The following is a 24,409-nucleotide window of genomic DNA, read 5'->3' as shown; positions in this document are numbered from 1 at the left end:
AGGTCTGTGAGAGCCAGAATTCTTACTGGTTGGTAGGTGATCAAATACTTATGTCATGCAATAAAATGCAAATTAATTACTTAAAGATCATACAATGTGATTTTCTGGATTTTTGTTTTAGATTCCGTCTCTCACAGTTGAAGTGTACCTATGATAAAAATTACAGACCTCTACATGCTTTGTAAGTAGGAAAATCAGTGTATCAAATACTTGTTCTCCCCACTGTATATACAGTTGAAGTTGGACGTTTACATACACCTTAGCCAAATACATTTAAACTCCGTTTTTCACAATTCCTGATATTTAATCCTAGTAAAAATTCCCTGTTTTAGGTCAGTTAGGATCACCGCTATCCCACAATAAGTTGGGTGAATTTTGGCCCATTCCTTCTGACAGAGCTAGTGTAACTGAGCCAGGTTTGTAGGCCTCCTTGCTCGCAGACGCTTTTTCAGTTCTGCCCACATATTTTCTATAGGATTGAGGTCAGGGCTTTGTGATAGCCACTCCAATACCTTGACTTAGTTGTCCTTAAGCCATTTTGCCACAACTTTGGAAGTATGCTTGGGGTCATTGTCCATTTAGAAGACCCATTTGCGACCAAGCTTTAACTTCCTGACTGATGTCTTGAGAGGTTGCTTCAATATATCCACATAATTTTCCTTCCTCATGATGCTATCTATTTTGTGAAGTGCACCAGTCCCTCCTGCAGCAAAGCACCCCCACAGCATGATGCTGCCACCCCCGTGCTTCACAGTTGGGATGGTGTTCTTCGGCTTGCAAGCGACCCCTTTTTCCTCCAAACATAGCGATCATTATGGTCAAACAGTTCTATTTTTGTTTCATCAGACCAGAGGACATTTCTCCAAAAAGTACGATATTTGTCCCCATGTTCAGTTGCAAACCGTAGTCTGGCTTTTTTATGGCAGTTTTGGAGCAGTGGCTTCTTCCTTGCTGAGCGGCCTTTCAGGTTATGTCGATATCGGACTTGTTTTACTGTGGATATAGATACTTTTGTACCCGTTTCCTCCAGCATCTTCACAAGGTCTTTTGCTGTTGTTCTGTGATTTGATTTGCACTTTTCGCACCAAAGTACGTTCATCTCTAGGAGACAGAATGCGTCTCCTTGCTGAGCGGTATGAAGGCTGCGTGGTCCCATGGTGTTTATACTTGCGTACTATTATTTGTACAGATGAACGTGGTACCTTCAGGCGTTTGGAAATTGTTCCCAGGATGAACCAGACTTGTGGAGGTCTACCATTTTTTTTTCTGAGGTCTTGGCTGATTTATTTTGATTTTCCCATGATGTCAAGCGAAGAGGCACTGAGTTTGAAGGTAGGCCTTGAAATACATCCACAGGTACACCTCCAATTGACTCACATTATGTCAATTAGCCTATCAGAAGCTTCTAAAGCCATGACATCATATTCTGGAATTGTCCAAGCTGTTTAAAGGCACAGTCAATTTAGTGTATGTAAACTTCTGACCCACTGGAATTGTGATACAGTGAATTATAAGTGAAATAATCTGTCTTTAAACAATTGTTGGAAAAATTACTTGTGTCATGCACAAAGTAGATGTTCTAACCGACTTGCCAAAACTATAGTTTGTTAACAAGAAATTTGTGGAGTGGTTGAAAAACGAGTTTTAATGACTCCAACCTAAGTGTATGTAAACTTCCGACTGATATATATATATATATATATATATATATATATAATTATAATAAAGTTGAGGAAGATGGGTCAAGGGGGAGGGATACTGAGAGGAGTGGTGTGAGTAGTAGATCTGTACCAGTACAGAGGGATAGGCCAACAAGTGATATATGCTTCAGTAAGATGCAATGGTTATCAACTGTACTGCAGGGATGGAACCTAAATCACAGAAAATTGAGGTTGTGGTGGCAACTGCAGAGAAGTATTTGGGTGTACGAGATTTGACGTCAGAATAGTTACAGTATGGAAAATGTATGCACTCACTAACTGTAAATCACTCTGGATAAGAGCGTCTGCTAAATGACTAAAATATAAATATAAAATGTGTTGAATGGTGGTGTCCTGTCATTTCAGGCTGTTGGCCTAAGGTACGACTAGATAGATTTAGTGGAGTAGGGTAGTGGGTTTTTAATGAGTGCAGGGTTAGATGGTTGGGTATTTGTTGAAAAACAAATCTCCCAAGCAAAGTATAAGGGAGTTATACTCCAGTCTAGTTGGTGGCAGTAATGCAACATTTATTGGATGCCAACCTCATCAAAGACTGAATGATGGGAACCTCTCACTTCAGGTGCTCACTTAGGCTCTTCCTCTCTGACTACACCAAAGGCAGTTGTGGCAAAGATGTTGTGGTAACGTTAGCAGGGCCCATTCTCTTTGGCAGTAGGGTTTAAACCTGGCTTTGTGTATTTTTCTACAGATCAATGTTTGTTCAAAATAACGAATATGATGTGTTTGTGAGCTAGCAAAGTTAGCTAGGTCAATGAGTATAAGAGTGTTTTGATAATATTTGGTTTGGTCGAGAAAGCCACAAAGGGGGGTGATTGTGCCATAAAGTACTTTGCTGGCCTCAGCTCACACGTTTGGAAAATTATTTTGACAGATTAGTTTAATACACATTGCTGTAGTTTAATTTGTGAACAGTTTTTAACTGTTCCTGTTAAAAAATCAATGTATCTGTTGTAAGTTAGCTTCCCTTGTATGTTTGCATGCTCTACCTGTTTGAAATTTGCAATTGTAGTGCGCGCGGTATCGCGCCTCACATTTCAGCCACAGATAGAACAAGATGCTTTGGTTATAAAAAAATATTAGTTTCAGCCCTCCCTCAAAGTTTGCCCTCCATTTTTTTTAGTCACGTGATGGAAGAAAACATGGCTTCTTGAATCGAGATTTGTCAACGTTTTGGTAAAAGTAGAAATCCTACCTACTAACACTGAATGTGATTAACAATCTTGTAAATTACAAATCATCCAGTTCATTTAATTGATCGTTATACAGTTCTACTTTCGGTTTTTCGCAATTCTCAGGAAGATGGGTGAGCAGACGTCCTCGACACCAGTCGTACGGATAGCTAACAGTAGCTAGCTAAGCTGACTAACATATGTATGTAGACTGTATCAAGCACCACATTCAACCCAGCAACATGCCTCCTCGAAAAAAGCGAGAGAACAGAGACACAGATGATGGTCCCAGGAAACGACGACGAGCAGTTGATCAGGAAGAGGACAGAGTCGTCATCTCAAACAGCGACGAGGTAACGTTAACCAGCTGAACTGACTAACGCGTTAGCTAGCTAGCTAGTTGGTTACACACTGGCTAGCTAGCTACACGGATGCAGAACATAACTACTAGTTATCTATCTGTGTAAAGTGACCTATCATTAAATGTTAACTATAAAATAATGACTATAATATACTTTAACTGTCGGCCTAGCAGTCTTTCTGCTTCAGACCACTTATGTCTCTTTAAGAAAGGCACCAAGGCTATAAGTTTGTCAGAAAAGAATCTGTCATTGACAACTCATCTCTTCTAACCCAGGATGAAGACTTCAGACCAACATCATCATCATTAGAGGAGCGCAAACGGGAGAAGGAGAGTAAAACACGATCAAACGGTATACTGTCTAACATATGTCTTAATATTTGTAACATAGCTAATTAGACTTATAATTTTCATGTAATATATTAGCCCAATAATGGACTAAAGGAGCCTGACGTTAACGTTAGTCCTTATAGTCCAAGCACCTTACATGTTCTGTTTTTAAAGGCGAATTGGCTCTGGAAGCCAAAACAGCCAAATACTCCCATCAAAACGTGAGTCGATTCTCAATTGTGGTATGGTTCTAGAAACATAAATCTCTCTACTTTCATATCACATCAAAATAATTTCACAAATGCAAAATACACACTTACTGTACACTGTTTTAACCGGTTTTAACACAATTGCAGCCGACAGTATTTTTCAGTGACAACACGTTTCTGGCGCTGGTCTTCCGTTTACACACAGGTGTTAGATGCAGGTAGCTAATTAGCACAGGTAGTCTACTCTTGTCTACTGTCTGTTTTCCGTAAACATGCTGTAACATGGAGATATGGCCATGTGTGTATCAATTTAACCTTTGTTTTTTAAAAATGATTTATTGCTGATATGAAAGATAAGCTCGTTATGCTTCCACATTTTACATTTACATTTTAGTCATTTAGCAGACGCTCTTATCCAGAGTGACTTACAGGAGCAATTAGGGTTACATGCCTTGCTCAAGAGCACATCGGCAGATTTTTCACCTAATCGGCTAAGGGATTTGAACCACCAACCTTTTGGTTACTGACCCAACGCTCTTAACCGCTAGGCTACCTGCCGCCTAAAACCGTAAGGCAAGTGATGCGTGTTAATGTTCAGACCGAGCGCCGGGGCTTTTAACAAAACTCCCCCATATAGAATGTAATGGAACTGAGTCATGATCAAGGGCCAGTAGCACATCACCAGAATGTAACCACTGAAGCACTGCTAGATGGAGCTTTGTCATCTACTGTACTGAAGCTGTCCCCTCTCTTCTCAGAGATGACTGAGGAAGAGATGTTGGACCTGGCCATGAGGCTGAGTGAACAGGAGGCCAACAACACTGCTCTCAGGCAACGACAGGAGGAGGAGGCCATGAGGAAGGCCATCGCTGAAAGCCTCTACGTAAGTGTAGAGAATACTGACAGAAATAAAAGGTTGCTTGGACATTTACTCTAGTACAGTCCTCTCCATTATTTCAGATAAAACCACCCATTCTTTCCCCATTGTATCTATTCCTGTGATACGTGAGTGTTGTTCTATCCCTTCAGGCGGACAGCCCCACTCATCCCCACTCAGAATCTCTGCTGGCGGATGGGAGCCCTACGCAGCAATGTCAGAGTTCCCCTCCGGAGGCAGAGAGCAGCATACAGCCCCCCAGGCGGAAGCTCTCTTACCCCAACCTTGGTGTGGCTGACAGGGAGGGAGCCCACGGTGTAGGTGTTAATGTAGGGGTGGCTCTCCCAGAAACCAGGAGGAGGGGGAAAAAGGAGGGAAGCCCATTACTAGATATGCCTGACCTGTCTCAGACCCAGAAGTTCTACTCCCAGTCTTCTCCCCTTAGCCAATCTTCCACCTCCATGCCTCTCTCTTCACAGGTCAGTGGTGCCTCATTATTTGTCTGTCATGGCAATCATGTAGTTCTGTCTTGCTTCTATGGGCCCAGATCTAACTTCTATAAGTCTGATCGATACTTTAACCTGAAGACTTGTGTGAATAAGCATTAATGGAGGTCTAGAAGAATCAACTACTTACTTATATCTTAATGCCACATCTTTCAATCATCATTAGTCCAGAATGCATGCCAAATCAATTTAGTTCTTGTAATGTTTTTTTGATCACATTTTCTATGCCATTTTAAGGAGGAGGGGTCTTCTCTAAAGAACCCTTTCGGAGACCTTTCAGCCCATGTCGAATCTCAGGACCGCAACGCCACAGAGAATGACTCCCAGTCCCAACTCAGGAAAAAGTCTACAGTTCCCTCAGCCAGCAAACTCATCCTGTGCCTGCATAAGCTCAGCCAGGACCTCCTAGTAGACTGTCAGGCCTCTGGGTTCCTACTACGTTCTCAAGAGGGTCCTCCCAGTTTAACTCTTTCCACAAAGTCCCAGATGTCTCAGTCTTCTCAGCCAAAGAGCCCTACATTCTCCAAAAGCCCTGTGTTCTCCAGGACAGAGAGAGGTGCAGGCGAGGAACCAGGCCAAGGGAGTCCCCCTATGTTCTCTGAGACTGATTCAGGAAAGGAAGAAAAAGAGGCTAGTCCAACTTTTCCTAAAAGCGCCATGTTCTCCAGTAGTGATACAGGAGAAGAAGAGAAAGTGGCAAGTCCCACCTTTCCCAGAAGCCCAGTCTTCCCCAGAACTGATAAGATAAGGGACCAGGGTCCACAGAGCTGTATTGAAAGTGTCTCTACAACAGAAGACTATGAGGATAGAGACAGAGAGGATGTGAAGAGCAGCGATTCCTCAAAGTGCCTTCCACCACACCTCAGAACAACCCTGTCCCTGAACAAGAGACTCATGCCTATAAGGAAGACAGTTGGAGTTGCAGACAAAGTTGTTGACCAAGAGGAACGTGAGGGTGAGTCCTCGCAGAGCGCTGTAAACAGGATTAGCACGCCTGCAATGTTTGGTACGTTTTTCTATTGTTTTAACCACTGTCATATATACAGAATTATGTTACACCCATTGAGTTTTATTGAGAGCAAGTAATAGCGGTATGGCAGGTTCATATGGCCTCTGCCTGCCCTTTGGCTTTCTATGTTCTGATCCTATGTATGTATTGACATGATTGTTCTCTTCTTTAGCTGCAGAAGAAGACCTTAATTCAGAGGAACTTGCGTTGGCTTTGGAGACTCAGCCAATGCAGGAGTTAACCAGTAATATGGCGCTACGCTGGTCAGATGATGACGAAGAGGAAGACGGTCCTGCAAAGGTGATGCCAGGGAACTGCAACAGATTGTCCATTACCAATACAGTTATTTCGCTTTTGACCTCACCTGAAACCTAATTTACAGTGTATTGTGGAAACCTCTCTCTCTCTTGCAGTCGGCTCACTCGTCTAGCACAGTCTTCCCACAAGAGAATGACCTCCCACAACCAAGCAACCAGGGTCGCTCCACAAACACCCACTACCACCGTTCCCCTCCACACATACACAGCCCCTGCCTCGTCCCCAAGAAACGTACTCACACCTCCGAAGACTCCGTGTGTGAGGAGGGAGATAGCCAGTCCAAGCGCATCCGGAAGAAGTTCACCTTCAAGGCCATGTATGGAGCTCCCTCCCCCTTTCTCCCCAGACAGGCTGCAGGTAGAGGGAGCCAGGATGAGGCACAAGCCGGAAACCCCTCTTCCCACCAGCCCCAGGCCTCTTCCAGCCGCCTCTCTCCCCCCACAGGCTGCCAGGGGGATGGGGCAGGAGTGGTGTGCTACTATTGGGGCGTGCCTTTCTGTCCGCGAGGTCAGGACCCAGATGCCTACACGCAGGTGATCCTTCTTTATTCTTCTCTGATGTAGTCTTCATTTATTATTCTCTCACACAGACTTTCTCTGGATTATGAGTCATTGTGGGTAACTGACATCTGGGAACACAAAAAGGGGGCATACAGTGCATTCGGAAAATATTCAGACCCCTTGACTTTTTCCACATTTTGTTACAACCTTATTCTAAAATGGATTAAGTTGTTTTTTTCCCCTCATCAATCTACACACAATACCCCATGATGACAAAGCAAAAACAGGTTTTTAGATATTTTTGCAAATTTACTCAGTACTTTGTTGAAGCACCTTTGGCAGCGATTACAGCCTTGAGTCTTCTTGGGTATGACGCTACAAGCTTGGCACATCTGTATTTGGGGAGTTTCTCTGATCCTCTCAAGCTCTGTCAGGTTGGATGGGGATCGTCGCTGCACAGCGATTTTATAGGTCTCTCCAGAGATGTTAGATCGGGTTCAAGACCGGGCTCTGGCTGGGCCACTCAAGCACATTCAGAGACTTGTCCCGAAGCCACTCCTGCGTTGTCTTGGCTGTGTGCGTAGGGCCGTTGTCCTGTTGGAAGGTGATCCTTCGCCCCAGTCTGAGGTCCTGAGCGTCTGGAACAGATTTCCATCAAGGATCTCTCTGTACTTTGCTTCGTTCATCTTTCCCTCGATCCTGAAGTCTCCCAGTCCCTGCGGCTGAAGCTCTGTCAGAGTGACCATCGGGTTCTTGTTCACCTCCCTGACCAAGGCCCTTCTCCCCCGATTGCTCAGTTTGGCCGGGCGGCCAGCTCTAGGAAGAGTCTTGGTGGTTCCAAACCTCTTCCATTTAAGAATGATGGAGGCCACTGTGTTCTTGGGGACCTTCAATGCTGCAGAAAGTTTTTGGTACCCTTCCCTAGATCAGTGCCTCAACACAATCCTGCCTCGGAGCTCTACGTACAATTCCTTCGACTTCATGGCTTGAATTTTACTCTGACATGCACTGTCAACTGGGGGACCTTATATAGACAGGTGTGTGCCTTTCCAAATCATGTCCAATCAATTGAATTTACCACAGGTGGACTCCAATCAAGTTGTAGAAACATCTCAAGGATGATCAATGGAAACAGGATGCACCTGAGCTGAATTTTGAGTCTCATAGCAAAGGGTCTGAATGCTTATGTAAAGCTATTTCTCTTTTAGTTTTTCTGATATAAATGTAGTAACATTTCTAAAAACCTGTTTTTGCTTTGTCATTATGGGGTATTGTGTGTAGATTGAGGAAAACATTTTATTTTATTCATTTTAGAATAAGGCTGTAACGTAACAAAATGTAGAAAAAGTCAAGGGGTCTGAGTACTTTCCGAATGCACTGTATAAATACTGTGTGCTACTGTATTGTAGGCACTCCATCCATCTATCTATCCATCCATCATTTTGTAATATTTCATTGATCTGATGTCAGATGTCATGACTTCTAACTGTGAGTATGTAACTGATATAAATTACCAGATTTTTCCTTACAGGTGATCATGTCCCAGCTGGAGGTGTATGAGAAGAGCCTGAAAGAGGCCCAGAGGGGTCTGCTGAGGAAGGCAGGCTGGGGGGAGCCTGTCCTTCCCGGGCCCCCAGAGAGACCCTTCTCCAGGAGGGGACGCCCCAAGAGACACAGGGCCCCACGACCCCTGGAGGAAGAAGAAGAGGAGGAAGAAGAGCAGGGAAGGGGAAAACAGCAGGAAGAGGTAGTGGCGGTGGTAGAGGATGATGAAGAGGAGGGAAGGGGAAAACAGCAGGAAGAGGTAGTGGCGGTGGTAGAGAATGATGAAGAGGAGGGAAGGGGAAAACAGCAGGAAGAGGTAGTGGCGGTGGTAGAGAATGATGAAGAGGAGGGAAGGGGAAAACAGCAGGAAGAGGTAGTGGCGGTGGTAGAGAATTATGAAGAGGAGGGTGAGAAAAGGGAGAGGAGGCTGTCACGGTGGGGGACGGAAGAGGGAGGGAGGAGAGGAAGACTGGAGTGGAAGGACTGTCAGGCACTGTTTGTGTCCACTCCCGAACAAGAGGAAGTGAGTATTGCTTAACTTTTGGCAATACTTATAGGCAGCTTGGAGCAATACATCTAAGTATTTCCAAAGGCTGTGTTAACAATACAAATATTATTTAATTAAAAGCATGAATCATATCAAAGGCTCTAATGATGCTATAGTAGTTACTGAAAGTTCCTTGTCACACTATATAATCACCAGATAGTGCTATCAACTATTTACAATACAAATGTGTTATTATAATACAGGCTAAAAACAGTGCCTCTCTTTTTGGGATAGACACAGTTTATTATGTGGAAAGGTCAATCCACTTGATGCTTTCCCCCAGAAAAGTATCTCTCTTTGTTTTGTCTTCCCATAGAAATCGCCCTCACCTGTATTTCATGTAGAATCCAGTCAACAACTAATTCTACCTCGAAGGTAAGAAAGGGAGGCCTAAACTGCTACATTATACAGTATGGACCTAGCTTGTCTTTAATCTCAGTGATACAAGTGCTTTAATTCTGCACAAGAATGAAAACATGTATTAGAAAAATAATTGATTTCTAATTTCCAGGAGACTTGGCCTTAGAAGAGAAGAGAGAAGACCATCACAACTGCCTGACCCACTGGAGAGGGAAAAGGAAGAGAATGAGAAGAGGGATGAAGAAGAGGAAGAAGGGATGGGGGAGGAAGTGGTGGATGTCGGTGGTTTAGAAGTTCCAGGTATAAGAAATTACGGTAACAATTTACTTGACACCCAGCGTCATAACATGTTTTGACACAGTCATAACCATGTCATAACAGCAGACATAACTTGTCATAACCTGTTATAATATGGTCATGACGCATATTTAGACCTGTTATGACATATATTGTGTTATTTATGGCTGGTTATGACACCTACATAAGTGTCAACCTACCACACAAGGCAAGACATTCCGTTACACCATAGCCTATGTGTTATATTTTTTTATGTTTATTGACCATATTAAATTATCATTGTAATTGCGCACACATTGATATCAGACATCCACCTACCCCAATGCTCTGTTGCTGATGACTGGTATGAATGCAGGAGCAGGACAAGACACCCTCTTTTTGACTGATGACTGAAATAAGGGCATGTACATGATAGGCCTATCTGGCTTATATGATTATGATGGTCATAAGTCTATTTTCTTAGTCCAAGTAAAGTGACACAGGATGGTCATAATGCTTCATGACAGTGTCATAAAGTGTATTTTCTAAAAGTGATTTAAAATATGATGAAAAAAACATCTGTAAAGAACAACAAAGGATTTGAGAAATAAACTTTCAAACGAAAGGAAACTTCTTGGCAGGGAAAAAACTAATTTGAATAAATGTGGGTTGACACTTACGTAGGTGCCATAAAATAATGCAATGTATGTCAGAACAGGTGTAAATATATGGGTCATGACAGTGTTATGATAAGTTGTCAGCTGTTATGACATATTATGACTGACTGGGTGTGAAGTAAAGTGTTACTGAAATTACAATTGATCTCACAGATTGTAAATGACTGTCATTAAAGGTGCAATATGCAGAAATCGCTCCACCATTTCCAGGTTGCAAATATTCTAATCATTCACCTAATTTCACTTTGTGACAAAACCATCAATGTATAGTGTAGAGAATCATTGTACCATCTAAACTGCTGTAAAATATATTTTCAGTAACCAAAGATAATGTATTTTCAACTGTTTTGAAGCTGGTGTACAAAACCAAAGTAAAAGACTCAAAATGAAACTTAAGAACGGGAAGCATAGAAATAACGCACATAGAACAGTTCTACTGTTTACACTTGCTTTCAATGAGAATTACAGGTCTATAACACACATTCCTATGTGAATTTGGTCAGGTTGCCCCAAAAAGTTTAGTATTGCAGCTTTAATGTATTATTTCATTGCAATATAATTATTTCATAAACCAGTCGATGTACACTGAGCTTTTTCCATGACAGACTGACCAGGTGAATCCAGGTGAAAGCTATCATCCCTTATTGATGTCACTTGTTAAATCCACTTCAATCAGTGTTGATGAAGGGGACGAGACAGGTTAAAGAAGGATTTTTAAGCTTTGAGACATGGAATGTGTATGTGTGCCATTCAGAGGATGAATGGGCAAGACAAAATATTTAAGTGACTTTGAACAGGGTATGGTAGTAGGTGCCAGGTGCACCGGTTTTAGTGTGTCAAGAACTGCAACGCTGTTGGGTTTTTCACGCTCAACAGTTTCCTGTGTGAATCAGGAATGGTCCACCACCCAAAGGACATCCGGCCAGCATCCCTGTGGAACGCTTTCGACACCTTGTAGAGTCCATACCCCGACGAATTGAGGCTGTTCTTAGGGCAAAAGGGGGTGCAACTCAATATTAGGAAGGTGTGCCTAATGTTTGGTATACTCTCTGTATATGGTTCCATTTAGGACAAAATGTTGTGAGCTTCACTTCATAATATGTAGCTTTAATTGGCATGCCTCTATTTTTCCTTGTTGATTCTGATGGCAGAGACCCAACTCAGTGATGACGGCACCCAAAACCTGATGGTCACCAGCCCTGCACAGGTCAGTAACTTCTGAACTACAAATGACACACCTAAACAGAGCATTCTGATTACAGTTCTGAATGATTCTCCTTCTTTCATCCTACACCTAGAAATATTGGGTGTGTGCATAGAATTGTGAGGTTATGGTTGTGTTGATGTCTATGGTTCGATTTGGTTACCCTTAGCCCCAACCAGAGAGGCAGTCCCTGCCTCAGATCCAGACTTTTCTCTCACCACCCCATCGTCTGGAACGGCGTGTAGAGGGGATGGAGGTGGATGAGGAGAGGAGGAGTGGCCCTGTTAGGAGCCCTGCTGGAGGAGATGTGAGGATGGAAATGGAGGAGACAGGAGAGGTACAGGGTGGGGTCCCAGAACCTGCACCCCCTCAGAGCCCCAGCATGGACTGTCCCATGTGCATGCGCCCCTTCCCCCTGACGGAGATTGAGATGCATGCTGCCTACTGTGACGGTAGTACCGCTAACATGGAGGAAGAGGAGATGATGGGTCAGGAGAGTCAATCACAAGGTGAGAACATGCAGCAAGACACACATACAACACACTTGTTTATTCAGTTCAATCTAAAGTAATCTCTGCTTATGCAAGGACGTTGACAAACGTACAATGCAAGTCAAGGATGTGTAGTCAAATATCATATTTGACCCCAGGATGTAAAACAATCCCTTAATATGTAGTTGCAGTGAAGTCTCATAGGAAGAGGACCAGAAGGGGAGAGATAATTGGAGAGGAGCAGCCCAGTTCTTCTGGCTCTGGCAAGTAAGTAGGTATGAGCGGATTTACCTTGGTCTAACAGCTAGTCTCCTATACCTAGTTTACATTCACAGGGAACGTCACTTTAGGCTAAAGGATTTTGACATCCCAACTGTAGAGTAACCTGATCATACCTTTTAACCTGTCTTCTGAGCAGGGCAGTGCAAGGAGAGAAGTGCTTCCTGTGTCAGCAGCTGTTTAATCTCAGGGACTACGAGAAGCATGTGGAGGACTGCATCAGGAACCAAGAAGTGTCCAAGGTTGCATCCAGGGCCGGACAGGTACTCTTAGTTAGCACTAATGCACAGCATTACACACTGTATGTAGTTGTTATCAAAAACCAAGCTAGCTGTTGTAGACCATTGGCAGTTCATTGCAGACAGTGTGGTTTCCCTAGCTGTCATGTAGCACTCTCACCATGGGTCTTCTGATCTTTCTTCCATCTGTGTGATGGATGATCTTCCAGAGTGGAGACTTGCTGAGCGCTTTGGACCAGACCGAGCACAGAGATTCAGGTACACACACACTCTCAAACTGTGATGTTCTTGTTTTACATGTTCAAAATGCCTCTTTCCACCTTGTTTGAATGGGAGAAAAAGAGAGCCAATGTTTTCACTCTACTTGGTCACCTTCTAGGGACTGCTAAGGCCGGACCATGTGATATTGCCTTCAGGAACCAACACAGGTAAGCAAAACAACAGGAAATGCACATTTGGAAACTACATTTGACTAATGCTACTGTAGCACCCACCCCTGGTGACAGGCTGTACCATGTCTGTGATAGGGAGGGGACTCTGATAAGCAGACCCTGGTTGGGCATGTCTGTCTGTCAAGGATACACCCTGATGAATAGCTCTCTAAAACATCATATCAAGTCCATTATATGCTTATGCATATTTGTCCATTGTTGACTAAGACTGTTAGTGTACCCCTATTTAAGTAGTTATTTGTTTGAAATAGTGTATTTACTTCTGGTTTAATAGTTTATGAATGCATATTAACATATTTTGTGAATATGAGATGGTAAGCAGACCGCAAAGTTTAGTGCTTGCCTGATTGTTTGGTGACTCGACCAGTGTCACTAACAATATCAGTGTACTACCTCTAGCTCACACCTGGATCATGTTCAGTAGGCACAAAATGGACTGAAAGAGGGAGGGACTACCTGGAAATATCCAATAAACACTTGTTTTCCTTTTTCATTGCATAAAGTTTTACTACGGGGTGCTCTGATGATCATGACCCTGCCATTTATAACCGTGTGAATGTTGCTTTCAGTGGCCTGATTGAGGATCTGGGAGAGTCTGGGGGAAGTGGGGACATCGCTGTCCCAGGTTTCAGAGTGAGCACCTCGCCCATCCGATCCTTCACCTCCATCTCAGAAGCCACAGACTGCCTTATTGACTTCAAGCGCCAGTACTCTTCCTCTACTTCCTCCTCTTCCTCCTCCAGGCCCAGACAAAGAGGGAGGAAATTCAAGAGGAAATTCAAATGATAGTTTACTAAAAAAATTGAAAATACTGTTAACTGCTTTTTTTATACCGCTGCATATCTTTTCTTTGTATTGTTTGTTACACTGAATCGAATGATACAAATTTGTGTTAATATGGGATTAAATAATACTTGCATCTAGATGTTTCTTTTGTGTACTTTCTTACAAATCTATGTAAGATTCGATTAATCTTTACACAGAATAGAAAAAAATGCACACATCACAGTGACCTAAACTATGGGCTCACGTTATATTCTTATTTACAATAAAATGACACAATACATTACAGATGTAGGATCTTAATTTGAGCCAGTTTGCTACAGCAGGAAAATAATCCTGCAGGAAATGTGAATTATTATGTGGATTCTAATTAATGGTCATTTTTGTAGGAAGAGTTACATTTTTTGTAAGGTAAAATCAAGTTGGAAATTTCTAAGTGGAAATGTCAAACTTCAGAAGCATTTTTAAACCTCCTATACACAAGTTTGACATTTCCTGCATTGCATAATCTGAAACGCAACCAAAACAAACTGAAAATGCATCCAACCAGTTTGTGTCACAAGCTTGATGTAGTCATTGCGTGCTAGGAATATGGGACCAAATACCAAACCTTTTACTAAATACAATATAAGTGAATTTGTCCAAATACACTGCTCAAAAAAATAAAGGGAACACTTAAACAACACAATGTAACTCCAAGTCAATCACACTTCTGTGAAATCAAACTGTCCACTTAGGAAGCAACACTGATTGACAATACATTTCACATGCTGTTGTGCAAATGGAATAGACAACAGGTGGAAATTATAGGCAATTAGCAAGACACCCCCAATAAAGAAGTGGTTCTGCAGGTGGTGACCACAGACCACTTCTCAGTTCCTATGCTTCCTGGCTGATGTTTTGGTCACTTTTGAATGCTGGCGGTGCTTTCACTCTAGTGGTAGCATGAGACGGAGTCTACAACCCACACAAGTGGCTCAGGTAGTGCAGCTCATCCAGGATGGCACATCAATGCGAGCTGTGGCAAGAAGGTTTGCTGTGTCTGTCAGCGTAGTGTCCAGAGCATGGAGGCGCTACCAGGAGACAGGCCAGTACATCAGGAGACGTGGAGGAGGCCGTAGGAGGGCAACAACACAGCAGCAGGACCGCTACCTCCGCCTTTGTGCAAGGAGGAGCAGGAGGAGCACTGTCAGAGCCCTGCAAAATGACCTCCAGCAGGCCACAAATGTGCATGTGTCTGCTCAAACGGTCAGAAACAGACTCCATGAGGGTGGTATGAGGGCCTGACGTCCACAGGTGGGGGTTGTGCTTACAGCCCAACACCGTGCAGCACGTTTGGCATTTGCCAGAGAACACCAAGATTGGCAAATTCGCCACTGGCGCCCTGTGCTCTTCACAGATGAAAGCAGGTTCACACTGAGCACATGTGACAGACGTGACAGAGTCTGGAGACGCCGTGGAGAACGTTCTGCTGCCTGCAACATCCTCCAGCATGACCGGTTTGGCGGTGGGTCAGTGATGGTGTGGGGTGGCATTTCTTTGGGGGGCCGCACAGCCCTCCATGTGCTCGCCAGAGGTAGTCTGACTGCCATTAGGTACCGAGATGAGATCCTCAGACCCCTTGTGAGACCATATGCTGGTGCGGTTGGCCCTGGGTTCCTCCTAATGCAAGACAATGCTAGACTGCTGTGGCTGGAGTGTGTCAGCAGTTCCTGCAAGAGGAAGGCATTGATGCTATGGACTGGCCCGCCCGTTCCCCAGACCTGAATCCAATTGAGCACATCTGGGACATCATGTCTCGCTCCATCCACCAACGCCACGTTGCACCACAGACTGTCCAGGAGTTGGCGGATGCTTTAGTCCAGGTCTGGGAGGAGATCCCTCAGGAGACCATCCGCCACCTCATCAGGAGCATGCCCAGGCGTAGGGAGGTCATACAGGCACGTGGAGGCCACACACACTACTGAGCCTCATTTTGACTTGTTTTAACCCTCCCGTTGTCCTAGGGTCAAAATGACCCGCCACTGTGTTGAACCAACTTTATTTAATTTTTATATTTTTTGGATCATTTGTGAGAAGGAGGCAGTGATACTTTCCTTAAAGTCTCACTGCCTCCTTCTCACAAATGATCCCAAAAATATAAAAATTAAATAAAGTTGGTTCAACACAGTGGCGGGTCATTTTGACCCTAGGACAACGGGAGGGTTAAGGACATTACATCAAAGTTGGATCAGCCTGTAGTGTGGTTTTCCACTTTAATTTTGAGGGTGACTCCAAATCCAGACCTCCATGGATTGATACATTTGATTTCCATTGATAATATTTGTGTGATTTTGTTGTCAGCAAATTCAAATATGTAAAGAAAAAAGTATTTAATAAGATTATTTCATTCATTCAGATATAGGATGTGTTGTTTAAGTGTTCCCTTTATTTCTTTGAGCAGTGTACTTATGACCCTTTCAAATGGGGCGACTGGATGCATAAAGTGCTTTCATTTCTGAACAGTAAAACCGATATTCATGAAAATATCCTTAAATAAAAGGTTACATTCTGTACTGTGAAAATGTATCTCAAATCCAAAATTCTGGAGTTTAGAGCCAAATTAAAAGTTCTCGCTTCACTGTCCAAATAAATATGTAGTATATGTATGAAAAAAGCCTAAAATAAAAGGTGACATTCTGTACTGTGAACTGTATGTCTTGTTCTAGTTGCGGAAGCCAATGTGAACGGCAGACATTCAATGTTGTAAAAGCGGAAATAAACTCAGTTGAGATTTACCTTGTTAAACTATTACGGTCGGTTTCTGCCTGGCCTGGCCTCTTCTCTGGCCCCCACACCTTAATCCAAGATGGCGTAGTAGTGCAGTTCTGTTTTTTGTCGTGTGTCTGTAAATAGCCTGTAAATACCCTGTTTTTTTTTGTATTTTGTTGGTGAACACATAATTGGAGAGGAAGTACAAAACCAACGACGCTAGACAGAGAGGAATTTGCTTAAGCAAAAGGCAGTTTATTAAAACAGAGATAGCTGGTACTGCTCAAGCTACATGCATGGACCCATTTCAATTGCCTCTTATGGAGACAGTTGAGAAGGGATGAATAAAAAAGAGTTTTCAGCATTACTTTATACAATGTAACATAAAGGAAAGGGTCCTTCTTCTAGTCCCTTGATTGGTTCCCGAGGCGTAGGAGGCGGGTCTGCTCTGTCCAGAGCAGAAGCCCCATTGGTGCACGGCAGAGTCCTCTGCCCTTGGCACCCGACCAGTAGACAGGGGAGTGGAGAATGAGTGTGCGTGAAAATGAAATGTTTTGTGTGTGTCCAGGGAACTCGTGAGGAGTATCTTGTTGGTTTATGGCCGGAGGTGGGGGTGTTGTCCTATTATCGCATTCCTAGGCCATCTGGTGAGAAGATAAGGTGTTCTCCTGCCCTTTGTTCTCTGACCTGGAACAGCATTTATTGAAAACAGGCTCCAAATGGGTCTTACAGAACTTTTTAGTCAGACCAATCTATAACAAATTATATTTACTACGACAATTTTTCATACATATTTCCCTATCAGACTTTTCAACCTTCTACAAAATATACTTTCCTGCAACCCGCCTCACTCAATGTGGAACGGATTCTATTATTGACTTACCTTTTATCTAGAATCTCCAGTTGAAACTAGCTAGCCAGCTAACTAGCTACTTGCTATTAGCCACAGTTAGCGGTATTTCACCCAGAACATTGGATATTTTTTCTGCGGGATTAATTTAATCACTGGACATTAATCACTGGATCGCAACTAGCTAGTCGCAACCGAATGGATGTTGCTGTCTGGCTAATCACCACTGCCCCCGATGCAAGCACCAGTTAGCCTCGAGTTAGCCTAGAGCCAGGCTCATATCTATCTCTAGGTCTACCGGACGGGAGTAGCCAGCTAACTAGCTACTTGCTATCAGCTACCGTTAGCGGTTTTTCACCATTGTCCGTGGCCTGCACCACTCACCAGCCAGCTCTAGTCTGGACTATTATTCGGCCAGTCTGCACAGCGCGTTATCGACCCAGAACATATCAGTTTTTCTGCCGGAATCACTGAATCACTGGACCTTTAACTCCAGATTCATCGCTACCAGCTAGCTGCAACAAAATGGACGCTGTGCTGTGGTCTGGCTAATCATCCTGAGCTAGGCCCATCTCCCGGCTATCTACCTCTCTGTCAACCGGACGGGACCACCTAGTGTTGACACGGAGCCCCGCCGATCCTACACGACTGGTCTGCCGACGAAATCGTCTGATGTGGTTACGACGTCGACCACGAAGATTCCATCTGCTAGCCCCGGTCCGCTAGCACACGCTAGCCGTGGCCTCTTACTCGCTAGTGCTTTAGCAGCCTCCGAACTATCCTATTGCTGTTCACCGGGCCTTATGATAACTCAGCTATACAGCTGATGTCTGCTGGACTGTTCCTTTTTACGGTACTACATCCTGTTTATGTTTAGCCTCAGCCCAAACATGGTTAGCTTATTGTTGTTTCGGTTATTTCTAATTGTACTATTTCACTGTAGATCCCCCAGCCCAGCTAAACCTGCCTTAGATAGCTCCTTTGTCCAACCCCCCATACACGCGGAGACCGACTCAATTGGTGCCTCCAGTGATGCTATCTCTTTCATTGTTACCCAACGCTTAGGTTTACCTCCACTTTACTCATATCCTTCCATATCCTTGTCTGTACATAATGCCCTGAATCTTTTCTACAACACCCGGAAATCTGCCCCCTTTATTCTATGTACCCAACGCACTAGAAGACCAGTTCTTAAAGCCTTTAGCCGTATCCTTATTCTAGTCCTCCTCTGTTCCTCTGGTGATGTAGAGGCTAACCCAGGCCCTGCAACCCTCAGTATCACTCCTACTCCCCAGGCGCTATCATTTGCTGACTTCTGTAATCGCAAATGTCTTGGTTTCTTGCACGTAAATATCAGAAGTCTACTTCCTAAGTTTGAGTTATTCACTGCGTTAGCACACTCCGCCAACCCTGATGTTCTAGCAGTGTCTGAATCCTGGCTCAGGAAGGCCACCAAAAATTCTGAAATTTCCATCCCCAACTATAACATTTTCCGTCTAGATAGAACTGCCAAAGGGGGGTGGAGTTGCAATCTACTGTAGAGATAGCCTGCAGAGCTCTATCATACTATCCAGGTCTGTGCCCAAACAGTTTGAGCTTCTACTTCTAAAAATCCACCTTTCCAGAAATAAGTCTCTCACTGTTGCCGCTTGCTACAGACCCCCCTCAGCCCCCAGCTGTGCCCTGGACACCATATGTGAATTGATTGCCCCCATTTATCCTCAGAGTTCGTACTACTTGGTGACCCTAAATTGGGATATGCTTAATACCCCCGGCCATCCTACAATCCAAACTAGATGCCCTCAATCTCACGCAAATTATCAACGAACCTACCAGGTACAACCCTAAATCCGTAAACATGGGTACCCTCATAGATATCATCCTGACTAACATACCCTCTAAATACACCTCAGCTGTCTTCAACCAGGATCTCAGCGATCACTGCCTTATTGCCTGCGTCCGTAACGGGTCCGCAGTCAAACGACCACCCCTCATCACTGTCAAACGCTCCCTAAAACACTTTAGCGAGCAGGCCTTCCTAATTGACTTGGCCCAGGTATCCTGGATGGACATAGATCTCATTCCGTCAGTAGAGGATGCCTGGTTGTTCCTTAAAAGTAATTTCCTCTCAATCTTAAATAAACATGCCCCATTCAAAAAATACAGAACTAAGAATCGATATAGCCCCTGGTTCTCCTCAGACTTGACTGCCCTTGACCAGCACAAAAACATCCTGTGGCGTACTGCATTAGCATCAAATAGCCCCCGCGATATGCAACTTTTCAGGGAAGTTAGGAACCAATATACACAAGCAGTCAGGAAAGCAAAGGCTAACTTTTTCAAACAGAAATTTGCATCCTGTAGCACTAACTCCAAAAAGTTTTGGGACACTGTAAAGTCCATGGAGAATAAGAGCACTTCCTCCCAGTTGCCCACTGCACTGAGGCTAGGAAACACTATCACCACCGATAAATCTACAATAATCGAGAATTTCAACAAGCATTTTGCTACGGCTGGCCATGCTTTCCATCTGGCTACCACTACCCCGGCCACCAACTCTGCACCCTCCGCTGCAACTTGCCCATGCCCCCCCCGCTTCTCCTTCACACAAATTCAGACAGCTGATGTTCTGAAAGAGCTGCAAAATCTGGACCCCTACAAATCAGCTGGGCTAGACAATCTGGACCCTTTCTTTCTAAAACTAGCCGCCGAAATTGTCGCAACCCCCTATTACTAGTCTGTTCAACCTCTCTTTCATAACGTCTGAGATCCCCAGAGATTGGAAAGATGCCGGCGGTCATCCCCCTCTTCAAAGGGGGTGACACTCTAGATCCAAACTGCTACAGACCTATATCCATCCTGCCCTGCCTTTCGAAAGTATTTGAAAGCCAAGTTAACAAACAGATCACCGACCATTTCGAATACCACCGTACCTTCTCCGCTATGCAATCCGGTTTCCGAGCTGGTCATGGGTGCACTTCAGCCACGCTCAAGGTCCTAAACGATATTATAACCGCGATTGATAATAGACAGTACTGTGCAGCCGTCTTCATCGACCTGGCCAAGGCTTTCGACTCTGTCAACCACCGCATTCTTATTGGCAGACTAAATAGCCTTGGTTTCTCAAATGACTGCCTCGCCTGGTTCACCAACTACTTCTCAGATAGAGTTCAGTGTGTCAAATCGGAGGGCCTGTTGTCTGGACCTATGGCAGTCTCTATGGGGGTGCCACAGGGTTCAATTCTTGGGCCGACACTTTTCTCCATGTATATCAATGATGTCGCTCTTGCTGCTGGTGACTCTCAGATCCACCTCTACGCAGACGACACCATTTTGTATACATCTGGCCCTTCATTGGACACTGTGTTAACAAACCTCCAAACGAGCTTCAATGCCATACAACACTCCTTCAGTAGCCTCCAACTGCTCTTAAACACTAGTAAAACTAAATGCATGCTTTTCAATCGAACGCTGCTGGCACCCGCCCACCCGACTAGAATCACCACTCTCGACGGGTCTGACCTAGAGTATGTGGACAACTACAAATACCTAGGTGTCTGGTTAGACTGTAAACTCTCCTTCCAGACTCACATAAAGAATCTCCAATCCAAAGTTAAATCTAGAATCGGCTTCCTATTTCGCAACAAAGCCTCCTTCACTCATGCTGCCAAACATGCCCTCGTAAAACTGACTATCCTACCGATCCTTGACTTCGGCGATGTCATTTACAAAATAGCCTCCAACACTCTACTCAGCAAATTGGATGTAGTCTATCACAGTGCCATCCGTTTTGTCTCCAAAGCCCCATACACTACCCACCACTGTGACCTGTACGCTCTTGTTGGCTGGTCCTCACTACATGTTCGTCGTCAAACCCACTGGCTCCAGGCCATCTATAAATCACTTCTAGGCAAATCCCCGCCTTATCTTAGCTCATTGGTCACCATAGCAGCACCCACCCGTAGTCTGCGCTCCAGCAGGTATATCTCACTGGTCATTCCCAAAGCCAACACCTCCTTTGGCCGCCATTCCTTCCAGTTCTCTGCTGCCAATGACTGGAACGAATTGCAAAAATCTCTGAAGCTGGAGACTCTTATCTCCCTCACTAACTTAAAGCATCAGTGGTCAGAGCACCTTACCGATCACTGCACCTGTACACAGCCCATCTGGAATTAGCCCACCCAACTACCTCATCCCTATATTGTTATTTATTTTGCTCTTTTGCACCCCAGTATCTCTATTTGCACATAATCTCTTTCACATCTAGCATTCCAGTGTTAATACTATTGTAATTATTTTGCACTATAGCCTATTTATTGCCTTACCTCCATAACTTGCTACATTTGCACACACTGTATATATATTTTCTGTTGTATTTTTGACTTTATGTTTTGTTTTACCCCATATGTAACTCTGTGTTGTTTTTATCGCACTGCTTTGCTTTATCTTGGCCAGGTCGCAGTTGTAAATGAGAACTTGTTCTCAACTGGCTTACCTGGTTAAATAAAGGTGAAATAAAATAAAATAAAACACCACCTTCTGAAATCTGAAGTGAAGTGGGTGTGTGGCTCCCCCAAAGAACGGCTTTCAAAAAGTCCAAGAACTTGTTGTCCTGTTCAGCAGCGCATGTGCACTAGACAGACTCTACAGACAGCCACAGTAAGCCACAAACAACTGAAGAGCCACTTCATTCCAAAGTCAGCTGATTCGTTCAAGAAGGTTGGCCAGCCCACTGCCCTGCAGAGGATCTGCAGCCGACAGACATGCTTCAAGAGGACAAATAAGCTCTCGGTAGAGGATGGCATCTCCTGTGGGGCCTTCGTGTAGTGGTGCCACCACAAGGCCGTTACACCTTATTGGAGAAGCTCCACGCACCACATCCATAGATATCCAGGATGAAGGCCACGGCATGGGCTCACATCCAAGTATAACTGATCAAATTATGAAAGACAAGCATTGTAATTCTGAATTCCGTAAAGTGAGTGTGGAAGAGGTGAAAACATTATTGACAATGACAATGTCACGACTTCCTCCGAGACTGCCTCCTCTCCTTGTTCGGGCAGGCTTCGGCGTTCGTCGTCACCGGCCTTCTAGCCACTGCCACTCCTCATCTCATCATTCCATTTGTTTTGTCTTGTTTATTACAGACACCTGGTTCATATCCCCTCATCAGTACCTGTATAAGTGTTCCCTCTGCCCCCTTGTCTTTGTGTGTGATTGTTTATTGTGGAGGAGAGAGAAGCTCGGTGGAGAAGCAATATGCTCTAAAGCAGTATCCAAATCAATTGGCTGTAGTGATAACAATATGGTAGCCATATCTAGGAAAACCAAAGTTCCAAAGGCTGAACCTAATATTTGCTGGTCTGTGGTGTTTAATGAGGAGCAACCAGACACTGCACTTGACACATTTATGAAATTGCTTACTCCAGTTACTAATAAGCATGCACCCATTAAGAAAATGACTGTAAAACGGTTAAATTCCCGTGGATTGATGAGGAATTGAAAAATGTTATGGTTGAGAGGGATGACGCAAAATACATGGTGAAAGGAATGACAAATAAGTCTGGTTGCATAACTGATTGGCAAACCTACTGCAAATTGAGAAATCATGTGACTAAACATAACAAAAAGAAGAAGAAACTATACTATGAAACAAAGATAAATGATATATAGAATGATAGTAAAAAGCTATGGAGCACCTTAAATTACATTTTGGGCAAAAAGGCAAACGCAGCTCCATCATTCATTGAATCAGATGGCTCATTCATCACAAAACCCACTGATGTTGGCAACTACTTTAAGGATTTTTGTATTGGTAAGATCAACAACATACGCCAAACCTACACATCCAAGTATAACTGATCAAATTATGAAAGACAAGCATTGTAATTCTGAATTCCGTAAAGTGAGTGTGGAAGAGGTGAAAACATTATTGACAATGACAATGTCATGACTTCCTCCGAGACTGCCTCCTCTCCTTGTTCGGGCAGGCTTCGGCGTTCGTTGTCACTGGCCTTCTAGCCACTGCCACTCCTCATCTCATCATTCCATTTGTTTGGTCTTGTTTATTACAGACACCTGGTTCATATCCCCTCATCAGTACTTGTATAAGTGTTCCCTCTGCCCCCTTGTCTTTGTGTGTGATTGTTTATTGTGGAGGAGAGAGAAGCTCAGTGGAGCTCCGTGTATTTTGTTTCGCCGGGAATATTCCCTGTGTGCCTTGTATTTTCCAGTGCGCCTGTTTTGCGCACTGCAGTGTTTTTATCCATTACTGCATAACTGTGGTTCAGAATAAATCATATTATGCTGTGATTTACCCTCCTGCACCTGACTCCTTCAAAATCACATCACAGACAAGCCACCTGGGTCTGACAACTTGGATGTAAAATTACTGAGGATGATAGCGGACGATATTGCCACTCCTATTTGCCATCTCTTCAATCCAAGCTTACCAAAACATGTGTGCCCTCAGGCCTGGAAGGAAGCAAACCCAAGAATAGTAAAGCAACCTTTACTGGCTCAAATAGCTGAACAATCAGCCTGTTACCAACCCTTAGTAAACTTTTGGGGAAAAATTGTGTTTGACCAGATACAATGCTATTTTACAGTAAATAAATTAACAACAGACTTTCAGCACGCTTATAGGGAAGGGCATTCAACATGCATGGCACAAATTGATGATTGGCTGAGAGAAATTGATGATAGCTGTTTTATTAGACTTCAGTGCGGCTTTTGACATTATCGTAGTATGCTGCTGGAAAAACATATATATGTTATGGCTTTACACCCCCTGGTATACTGTGGATTGAGAGTTACCTGTCTAACAGAACACAGAGGGTGTTCTTTAATGGTAGCCTCTCCAACATAATCCAGGTAGAATCAGGCATTCCCCAGGGCAGCTGTCTAGGCCCCTTACTTTTTTCAGTCTTTACTAATGACCTGCCACTGGTTCTGA

At 43.9% G+C, this 24,409-nt stretch overlaps 1 protein-coding gene across 6 annotated transcripts; it reads left to right on the top strand.

Moving 5' to 3' along the window:
* The first annotated feature begins 2,837 nt into the window (after nucleotides 1-2,837).
* Nucleotides 2,838-13,987, top strand: LOC121550398 (BRCA1-A complex subunit RAP80). 6 transcript variants are annotated; one of them, XM_041862637.2, is made up of 17 exons: nucleotides 2,838-3,243; nucleotides 3,528-3,603; nucleotides 4,549-4,673; nucleotides 4,820-5,146; nucleotides 5,411-6,128; nucleotides 6,355-6,482; nucleotides 6,596-7,033; nucleotides 8,532-9,068; nucleotides 9,409-9,467; nucleotides 9,604-9,752; nucleotides 11,557-11,612; nucleotides 11,779-12,118; nucleotides 12,286-12,367; nucleotides 12,519-12,642; nucleotides 12,828-12,876; nucleotides 12,998-13,046; nucleotides 13,640-13,987. In XM_041862637.2, exons 1-17 carry the CDS (start codon nucleotides 3,091-3,093, stop codon nucleotides 13,854-13,856), a joined length of 3,627 nt encoding a protein of 1,208 aa, XP_041718571.1. In that variant the 5' UTR covers nucleotides 2,838-3,090; the 3' UTR covers nucleotides 13,857-13,987. The 6 variants fall into 6 exon arrangements, with proteins under 6 accessions (XP_041718571.1, XP_041718573.1, XP_041718572.1 ...); XM_041862639.2 differs by having other exon boundaries at nucleotides 5,411-6,179; nucleotides 8,532-8,747; XM_041862638.2 differs by having other exon boundaries at nucleotides 5,411-6,179; nucleotides 8,532-8,918.
* The last annotated feature ends 10,422 nt before the right edge of the window (nucleotides 13,988-24,409 follow it).

Source organism: Coregonus clupeaformis, chromosome 35 (assembly GCF_020615455.1).
Source record: "Coregonus clupeaformis isolate EN_2021a chromosome 35, ASM2061545v1, whole genome shotgun sequence".
NCBI lineage: Eukaryota > Metazoa > Chordata > Actinopteri > Salmoniformes > Salmonidae > Coregonus > Coregonus clupeaformis.
This window is presented reverse-complemented; position numbering and strand designations above follow the sequence as displayed.